Consider the following 10,508-nt stretch of genomic DNA (forward strand, 5'->3'; position numbering starts at 1 on the left):
AGGCGTGCTACCCGAAGAGTTAGAGAGCTGTGGTGGCAGGGATTACCCCCAAGTGTACGTGGGAAGGTTTGGAGTCTAGCTGTGGGAAACGAATTAAATATCACTCCTGGTATGCCTTCACAGATCACATTTTAATGCAAAATTAAGTTGGATATTTTCAAAGAAATTTTAAACTATTGTTAAAAAGAATATAAATCAGGATGTATCTGCTTTTTGAAGAACTGTATTTCACAACCTTAGGAACAGGTGGTTTTTTACAATTAGACATCATAGCCTGGTAAATTATGGAAACAAGATTCAAAACTTTCTCAGAAAAACATTTTAGCCTTTTATGAGTTAAGGTGGCGCTCCCACCCAGAAAAATATTTTTATGTTTAAAATTGAGGATTTGTGGCTTTGCTTTCTTAAGAGGGTGGAAAGGGGAATTGCGTTATTTCATAACGAATGATTTTGATGAACTTAAAGTGTTCTAACATATTCATAAAAATAAAAATCTGACTTCCCTCTTGTAATTTGCATGTTCACCACAGAGGAAAGCATAATACAGTGCACACTGTAAAACTGCATGGTAAAACCATAGTGGTACTCCAGTGCTTAGTGGTAACCATCTGATAGGTGCTTCCTCCACCTCCAGTGGCTGAGATGAAACCAAGCAGCAAAGCCAAAGCTGAGAATGCTTAGTGTGTTTTTGTTTTGGATGGGTGCTATTCTTACTTATTGCTTCCTTTTCATTGTTGGTTTTGTTTTGCTTTCTTGCAGAACTTTATGAAATTTTCTTGTCAAGAGCTAAGGAACGATGGAAAAGCTTCAGTGAGGCAAGTTCTGAGAATGATGTAGAAGGTGAGATCTGAATGCTAGGGAGCCTCCTACTCGCTTGGACAAACACAGGAAGCCTTACAAGTTCAGCTGCAATTGCAGCATTAGGAATACTTGTTAAAGTGCTCCGAGTCATTCCCTACTCAAGTTTTTGGTTTCTTATAACATCAGTGAATGAGACACTTAACAGTATTTACAGTGTCAATAAATGATTCATTAAAATATTGTATGTGCCAGATGACTTTCAAATGAATGTGTTTTCCTCTGAATTCCTGAAATGCCATGAAAATTTTAGATGAAATGCAAAAAGAAATGGGAAACTAATTTACAGTATGTGGTATTTCTTTGCTCTGCTTAGAATGTTGTGTTGGTATCCATTCCATAATTTTGGAAAAGAAAAAAAAATTCTTTTTTGGTTGTGGAACTGAAGAGTGGTAACATAACACATTTTGAATCCCACTTCGGTTTCCTTGGCTTCCCAGGTGGTCTTTCATCCCAAACATCTTATGTGGGGATGTTAACACTTGTATGTATAGTGGAGTTTTATCACTGGCATGTTGCTCTCTCCTGAGAGTATTCTTGGTGTTAAAAATACCATCAGGGATGTTTTTAATGATGGCTATATCCTTGTTATTAACTCCTTGTGCTGTTAACAGTTACTTTTTAAAATGTTGCCTTATATGATGCTGGCAGCACCAGCTGCTATGAAATGACTACTTTTTTCCATCTGGTCTCTTTTTGGGGTGGGGATGGAGGGCGGGGATGGCAGGGGGAGGAAAACGGCGTTGTAATGTAAGAAGTACTTGTTTTGTTTGTCCTTGCTATAGCCAGTGACTAAGTGGCTACTTCGACTGTAAATTATTTGGGCCTTCTTTAGGCTGCTACCCTTGCAACTCATCAGGAGCTTGTCTTGAGACAAACTGTTTGTAAAAAATTCTGTGTGTACATGACGGTGTATATGCTTATCCTTGGAAAACACGTTTGCAATGCCCCTTGATTCATGGGGTGGTGGTTTGTTTGTTTGTTCTTTAATTAGGGGGGGTTATGGGCTGAGCATGGGGGAAAGCTTAGGTAATTTGTTTATTTTGGAAAGGTAGTAGTTATGGATATAAATGAAAGGAGTAGGGTCCATTCTGATTGTGTTACTGTTCTGGGAAATGCAGTAACAAGGGAAAGCCCAGAGTAATAGGACTTTCATCTCTGGCTGAAACACTAGACAACCTGCTGTGCTTGTTACTAATCTGTGGTAGCAAAGTCTGGAAGATCAATTATTATAGACTCATTTCATGTATTTGAGTAGTTCTGAGGGCCTTGCCTGTTCAAATATCTTTAACGCTTTATTTTGGCAGATAAAGATTTAAAGCATGACAAGTATGTTTTTGTGTCTTGAAGACAAGACAATCATTAAAATGATAGAAATGATAGATCTGTTCAAAAGACCCCCAGCAACTCCTTTTTTAGAAATTTATAGAATTTCTTCTATAAATCCAGAGTTTCTTGAGCTCTATGTAGATTCTCATCTTCCTTGGAAATCACTCGTAATTGAATACTGTCACAAATTAAATGATCCCAAATTACCCAATATAATGCCAGTTTCCTTTGAAAGAGGAGGGATTAAGCAGCAGGTTTTTTAATTTATTTTTTTATTTTGAATTTTTTTTTATTTTAGATTGTGTGTGTTCTTTCTCTCTAATAATAATTGCTGCCTTTCTCCCAAATTCCTGTAACGCAGCCCAATCACTGCTGAATACAACTGTCATAATTTTAGGAGGACTGGAAGGAAACAATGCTTTCTAGGCTTCAGCAGAACAGATTCTTTTTAACCTACTAATTAAATTCTTTTACTTCTCAGATGGCGCTTGGCTGATTAAGCCCTCTGAAAAACCCTTTTCCCAAGTGCCACGTTAATTTTTCTCTTCACTATCACAAGTATTGGCATCATGTCCCTGTGAGAGGATAGCACAGAGATAATTCAAGGGCCAGCTGAATTTCTTCTGGAAGTTCTTGAGTGAATGCTGCAGCCTTTCCTGCCATTTGAAGAATGCAAAAAGTCTGAGTCAAATGAGAGCTCAGAAGTAGTATAACTTCTGCACAGATCATAACTGTGTGGTCAGTTCTGAAAACTTCATTGAAGTTCAGTAAAAGAGGCACCTAAGAAATGCATGTCTTTGAAAGTAATGTGATTGGCTTTGTAGGTGAAGAAGTGCTGGCTTCTTGTGATAAAGGTGTAATTCATCTCTTTTTTTCTCTAGTGTACATAGTATATTTCAGTGCTGCTGGTTGAAATGAGACACCAAGTGAGCTGATTAGGAATGAAGAATTTGAAAAGAGAGATCCCACTGGGTCACATTCAGATCAAGAGCAGTATTCTCACTCTGTGCTCTTGCAGAGACCCAGTAACCGAAGTCGTAGTAGAATATAAGAAAGAAAACAGAGTTTTGAGGACTGGGCTGGGCAAAGTTCAAGTTCTAGTGAATGCAGGACCAGTCTGGGCCTGGACAGTGTGTTATACGAAGTATAAGGTAACCTATCGGTTACCTTTAGGCTGTAAAGGTGTATGACTTGAAAAAGAGTGAGAGGACAGGTATTAATTACTGACGATTTCCCTCACTTTTTGGAGCTGATGGTATATACTAGGTATCAGCAGACAGTTTCCACTCTTGATGTATAGCACTGTAGAAGTGCTCTCCAAGAATTAGAACTAGGTAACTTTTTTCCTTTAGGTGCTTAAAGTCTTTGTGTGTCTATGGCAGTTTTATTCTGATGTCTATAGAATTTATCAGTTTTAATACGTGTTGGTTTTGCTTGCAGATGCAGGTGCCTCTGTTGCTGATCGTGAGGCCAGTCTGGAGCTAATTAAGTTGGATATATCACGCACATTTCCATCCCTGTATATTTTCCAGAAGGTGAGATTTTGGTAACTTTAGTTATGACAACTTTAAACTTTTGAACTGTTAAACAAGAAAACAAACCTAGCTGGCTAAATATGGAATGATTCATAGAAGTTCTTTGTATTAAAAAAACCCCATAAATAGTTCTTTTCCACATACAACACCAAATAGTAGTGTCTTTTTTTTTTAATGAGAGTAAAGTAGGGACACTTAATGATGGACTATAAAGCTTTTTCTCCTGGAAAAATTGCTTGTAGCTCCTACTGATGTTTATAAAACTACATGCAAAAATGAGATTATTCTCACTTCTACAGAAATCTCAATGTGTTTTAGTACACATTTTCAGGGTTTATGATTTTTATATAGATACAATATATCCATACACATGGATATAAAATAGCATGCACTATGTTACTAATACAGTAACTCATGTTACTAAGAATCAAAACATCCACTGTCTCTAAAAAGGAAAAACCACCCTGGATGGGTACCAGATATCCTCATTTTCCGTTATGTACTGAATTATTTCATACCAGTATTGGTCTGTTACTTTAACATCACAAAACAAACATGGTGATGCTTAGAGTGAAAACTGGTGTTATTCTAGACGTGAACAAAGCAATAATTCACTTAATTGCCTATTAAAATAGTGGCTCATTACTTTCCTATATTTATAAAGTTATTTTGAAAAAAAACTTTTTTGTTGTTGTTTTCCCCCTCCTCCCTTCCTTGTATTAGGGTGGTCCTTACCATGATCTCCTGCATAGTGTGTTAGGAGCATATACATGTTACAGACCGGATGTGGGATATGTAAGTATTTGCTGTAAAATGTTTATAACATGGCAAATAAGCCTAAGATGTCAGTGTATTAAAGTGTATTTAATAAGGAGGTTATCTAAAATTTTACTACTAGCACTTTAAAAAATAATTCAACTTTGGAACTTATTTCATAGCAGTTACAGTGATGGTAGTTCTCAGAGATAATTAGATAGTGAAAAATGTACAGGTTGTCAAGGATGAGTGTACTATCTAGCTTCCACGGAAGATTTTAATCAGATCTGTTCACAAGGCATTATAGTTTTGACAGACCCAGAGTATCTACAGAACTTCCCCCCCGCCCCAAAAAAAAGGCAAACCCCAAAATGCTAGTGGAGTCCCAGTGAGCTCGTGGTCTGTTCTGTCCCAGGTTTGTTCCCACTGCTGACATTTTCACAGGGATACTCTCTGCTTCACTAATGCACCTCCTAAAATCTGGAAACTTCCAATGAACCAAAACAAAAACCAAAAAACAACCAAATCCACACAAAACCCCAAACCCCATAAAAACCTGCCAAAAATTCCATAAAAACAAACCAGCTAAACTGAACATGCCTCTGAATGGCATTATTTAACTGCTGCGTACAGCAGCAGTTAAATAACAAACAATGCTGGTTGTTTTTTCTTTTTCTTTCTGTGTTCCTAGGGGTAGCTAGGTACACCTTTCACAAGCTAAAAAGAACTTGAGGAGTTTTAAGTCTGATCTATGCAGCAAAGCATTATTTATCACAAGATGTGGTTTTTTTCTCTCTAAATTGGACATGCTTGGGACCCTGCATCAATGTCTAGTTGATTTTTTTCATGTTCAAATGTTTTTAGCCCTGAATTCTGTCATCTGTGACCTCATTTTTGGAGACCCACCTGTACTCTTTAAGTGAGATTACGAACTCTGCAGATTCTGAGACTGCTTTTTCCCAGGGTGGAGTTTTAAAAGGCAAATAATGAATTTTTCATGAAAAATGTCTTTTTCATTAGGACCACAGGTAGCCTGGATATTTCTGGTCATGGGTTTTTTTTTGATCTTAATATGGCAGCAAATTTAATGTGATCTTATTTCTACATGCATCTATCCCACAAAAATGGAAAGCTGCTGGGCTGTTTTTGATGCATATCAATACTCTTTTCCCTAGTTGGTTAAAATCCTGAGTGCATTTTTTAAGATGAGGAATGAGCAGCACAAATGCCTAGAAACAGCGGCATAATCGTCATTGCAATTGAAATTGACAACAATTATTTTTAGTATAATGAGTATTCAGATAATCGGTTAACTACAAGAGTAATGATCTTCACTTTTATTGCAGGCTAAAGTGTTTTTCAGAAAGTAATAATGGAAAAATGTAAACTCACATTGTAGCTAACAGCTTAAAAGTAACTTTATGTATGTGAACAAATACTGTTCGGCAAGTGGAAAGAGATGCATTGGCTGTTCTGAAACAGAATTTTGTCTTAATTCCAACATATCTATCTACATCTAAACTGTCCCATATGTGAGGTTTTTCTCCATGTCTGCTTTTCCCATAGCTTAACAATGAATTTAAGGCCAAGTTTTGTCTCATCTCTGCATCCAGCCTGTGTGGTTTTAACTTTCTTGCATTCCAAGTCCCAAGGACTTGTGATCATGAGACCTCCCAGAGCTCCCATCAAGCACCTAAAACCAGCATCTGAAGAAATGCTCTATTTCTTGCTGAAATCAAATTGCCTGCATGAATAAAAATTATTTATCCGTGTTGTTTCTGCTTATCTGGAAACGTTATGCAATTGTATTTGATATATTGCAGACTGTAAATGTTTGCATTTCCAAATATATAAGATGTACTGAACCTAGTCACCTGTATTTGCCTGATGCTTTTCCCACTTGAAGGTACAAGGGATGTCCTTCATTGCTGCTGTGCTCATTCTCAACCTGGAAGAGGCAGATGCTTTCATTGCCTTTGCTAACCTTCTAAACAAGCCATGCCAGCTGGCCTTTTTCCGTGTGGATCACAGCATGGTATGCACAGTTTTCTGGTTTTGAACCATGACATTCTTTTGACTTGAAGCATAGTTAATTTATTGATGATTTTCCTTTGTCCTATTGAATAATAGAGAATGTAACCTGTGGTTACAAAATTGAGAACACCAGGTCATCCATCCAACACATTTTACTGTTCGGATTTTTTCCCTCTAGAAACACATAATCATTGTACTTATCTGAAGAAGGCACGTTGCCCTATGTGGACATACTCAGTTCTGGGTGGGATTTCTGTTATTTTAAAACTAAACGTTATTTTGAATGACTGCTTATGAGGTGCTTTACTCTCTCTACAGATGCTGAAATACTTTGCAGCTTTTGAAGTTTTCTTTGAAGAAAATCTTCCGAAATTGTTTCTTCACTTCAAATCTTACAGTCTTACTCCAGACATATATTTGATAGACTGGTGAGTTCAGAGAACATAGCAAACCTAACCTTAGAAATGTTGGAACACTTCCTGTTTTGCTATAGGGTTTTCAATAGAAATACAGATTAAAAAAAAAAAAGCCTTCAGTAGGTGTTCATGTACCTCAGCTTTCTTGAGAAATTGTGGTGAGCTGTTTTGTACAACCACAGTTTCCCTGGCACAATAGAAACTTTATGAACTGGGATTAGGAGAGGCATCTATTCAGATAGAAAATGAGATACACAGGACTCCTGTGTCTCGCTTTCTTGTTGCAGGTTAAAGTCAGTACTGTGTAGTGTACATAGAGGAGAGGAGGCTACACACCATGGTTGTCTTATGAGTGATTGTAAGTAGCTTGATGAAATAAGCATAATCAGCTACTGAAGGAAGTATGAATACAGGAATATAGACTTGAAAGCAGGAGGAAAATGAAATTTGAGACCTGGTTTGGGAAGGGATAAATTTGGAAATACAGTGGACACTTTGAAGTAACAGGTGCTCTAAAGCAGAGAGAACCACAATATGTTACGTGCCTGTAATGGAAGGCAATAAGGCAAGTGTCCTTGAAGTGTGTGTAGTGCTGTCAGATAGAGAACATCTGTTTGTAACTTGTCTGGATAAGGATATTCTGCGTATAGGATTATTATGGGTTAGAAGTTTCTAATAGAGTAGATCGAATTGGGTAGAATTAAATAATATAAAAACATCATGTCATCTGAGTGCTTGGGAATGAAGGACTTTGGCTATAAGATGCCACTTACCAGCAAGCAGTAAGTCTTGTCAGGAGGAGGTTATATGGTAGCAGCATTGAGTCAGGAGTGTGCTGCTGTCCTGAGAGTTTAGACAGATCAAGAGGCATATGTGTTGTGGAAACAGTGCTGCTGTACAAAGTACTAGAATATTTGGCATCCAGCTGCCTGTGAGAAATCAAGATTGTTATTCCTGCACATGATCAAAAGGGGGGCTTGAAATAGGGAGAGCTTTTCTTATGAAGGGAGATTAGAAGACGGTATGGAGTCTGCAGTAAGGAGTGTTCTGAGATCTCTCAGCCACTTCCCAACAGAAATAATGGGGAAACAGAGAACATTGTGCTTTGTGTCAAAGGAACCACTGCAGTTTCATGGGAGGGGTTCTACAGTATGGTATAGAGAGCAGACAGAACTCTCTGCCCCTGTATAATGGATGCTTTTCAAAAATAAAATTTGGAGTAAGAAATGCATTTGGACTCTTCCCAGTAAGAATAGAACAGTGACTGTCTTTAGGTTTTGGTGATTTTTTTTTTTTTTTAAATGAGAATAAAAATTCAAAGTGTTTCATGGAAATGTAGTTATTGAATTCGCATTAGTACGTTAGTGGAATGTAGCCTTCTCTGGAGACGATTTGTGGCTTCAGATTGAGTTTAGAAAACAAATGATAAACTGCATGGCTTAAATAATGGAAAGGGTTAAGTTACATGGTTATGATCTTTGTTGCTTAGCTTATTTGAGCGTTTGTAACTATTCTAGCCAGAGCTTCCTAAAGGAGGTGGCTTTTAAATGGAGGATTTTCTCCTCAAAGGAGGTTGTATTTTCATCTTTCTTAAATAGGTTAAACTGTTCCTTTGTTTCCTCAACTGCAGGATTTTTACACTCTACAGCAAGTCTTTACCACTTGATCTGGCCTGTCGTGTCTGGGACGTTTTCTGTAGAGATGGAGAAGAATTTTTATTTAGGACAGGATTAGGAATCCTTCGGTTATATGAAGATATTCTCCTACAGATGGACTTTATTCATATAGCACAGTTTCTAACAAAACTTCCAGAAGACATTACATCAGAAAAGCTTTTTAGTTGTATTGCAGCTATTCAGATGCAGAATAGTAACAAAAAATGGGCACAGGTGAGTTTCTTGGAGATTATATATATATATATATATGAACAGACATTTCAGCACCTGAGTATATGGGGCACTTCTCTTAATGACTACATTATGCTACGTGTCTGACGTCTTTTCTAGTGTTTCATTCTAGAAATTAATCTCAGTGCTAATATTGTGGTCGTTAATATTGATCTTTTGTATAAGACTGGCTTTTTTATATTCATTAAATAACGTGCTTTTCCAGGTGTTTGCCTCACTGATGAAGGACAACAAAGAAGGGGACAAGAACCATAGCCCAGCACTGAAAAGCTAATTGTTGTAAAGTTGAGGTCAACTGGAAATATGGAAAACCACTTGATGACAAGGGAGTTTTCACATCACTTCTGTGTGGAAAAGCACTATAGAAAATATGAAAATGAGAAGGAAAAATGACGCAGCTCTCAGTGGAGTAATGAACTGATGGAATCTTCACCCTTTTGCCAGTATTAGCTTTTGCTGTGGGAAGATTTGTTTTCACAGAGAATACTAAAACCTATGAAACTGAGAAGCAGGGCGAGTTCATATTTAATACTTTAAAAGAATCAGCTCAATGCAATAAACATTTGTAATAACTTCTGTTGGTACTTTAAAAAAATTTTGAGGCATAACTTTTTTTACAAATACCACAAAGGCACTTTGGAGGGAGGGTAGGAATGTGGGACATGCTAAATCTTAAGGCCCCAAAACTGCTATCCAAACCAAATGCTTTGGTACAAGTATTACCTCCAGAATTAACCATTTGAAAGTACTAAGGACCAAAAAAGGTTGTTTGGATGTTTATGTGCAAGATGGTTAAAATTTGGGAAGGGGTATTGTCTTTTTTTTTTTTAAGTTGCAGCTTCATTTTCAGTCTGGGCAAGTGTAATTAACTCAGGAACTGTGGAAGTGTTGTGCCCAAACCTGTTTCAGCAAAAATCTTCTAAATTTTAAACAGTGGTAAGATCAGGGCTATTATTTTCAGACTGTACAGCTTTCAAAGCAAGTGCTGCTAAGCATTTGTTTTGGTGTATTGGTTGTGCAGCTTATAAAAATGGAGTGGGTATTCTGTGAAAGGGTTTTGCCACCGAAGTTTTGTTTTGTCGAGCCATTTCCAGCTAAGAAATGCTTGTGTGTAATGGTGAACACTAGAAACTCACAAAGCTATCTGCAGACTTTGTGTTATCAAAGGAGCAGACACTGAACACTTCAGAATAATGCAGACACAGAATTGGTTTTGAAACTTTTATTCGCGTGCAATACTGAAATCCAAAAAGCATCTGGTTTAGTGATACTTAATTCTTTAATACCTTTTAACTGTGAGACATGAGGTCATATTGTATGTGTCACGGCAGGTATTTTCAAACATTTCCTATTCTCAAAGATGCTGTACAACAACTTGTGATTGCAGGGGATGGAAATTTAAAATGGATAGCACTGCAGGTGAGGAACACTTGCACTTTCTCGGTCCATTTTTTGCTAATATTTAATGTAAATAAATTCCTTACATGTGGATTTTTGTACCTGGTCCCTCTGTGGAAATCAAGTCAAAATTACCGTTATGTATTTTTAAGTGCAGGAGGCTTCGAATTGTCTGGTGTTTAAAAGCAAAGTCTACATAATTGGGGTAAAGATTTAGTGTGGTGTAACTTACATTGCTATCTGGTTTAAAACCTACATATATGCTACTCATAACA

General features: G+C 37.2%; 1 protein-coding gene across 1 annotated transcript in view; it reads left to right on the forward strand.

Annotated features, from left to right (window-relative positions):
* Positions 1–9,980, forward strand: part of TBC1D12 (TBC1 domain family, member 12) — a 14,542-nt gene extending 4,562 nt beyond the window's left edge. The window contains exons 4-11 of the mRNA XM_010141268.1: positions 3–109; positions 760–840; positions 3,628–3,722; positions 4,446–4,517; positions 6,385–6,513; positions 6,831–6,940; positions 8,559–8,817; positions 9,041–9,980. Coding sequence (XP_010139570.1) covers positions 3–109; positions 760–840; positions 3,628–3,722; positions 4,446–4,517; positions 6,385–6,513; positions 6,831–6,940; positions 8,559–8,817; positions 9,041–9,109 — 922 coding nt within the window. The 3' untranslated portion in view covers positions 9,110–9,980. The remainder of the gene's footprint in view (positions 1–2; positions 110–759; positions 841–3,627; positions 3,723–4,445; positions 4,518–6,384; positions 6,514–6,830; positions 6,941–8,558; positions 8,818–9,040) is intronic.
* The last annotated feature ends 528 nt before the right edge of the window (positions 9,981–10,508 follow it).

The sequence above is a fragment of the Buceros rhinoceros genome, unplaced genomic scaffold (genome assembly GCF_000710305.1).
Source record: "Buceros rhinoceros silvestris isolate BGI_N320 unplaced genomic scaffold, ASM71030v1 scaffold34848, whole genome shotgun sequence".
Lineage (NCBI taxonomy): Eukaryota > Metazoa > Chordata > Aves > Bucerotiformes > Bucerotidae > Buceros > Buceros rhinoceros.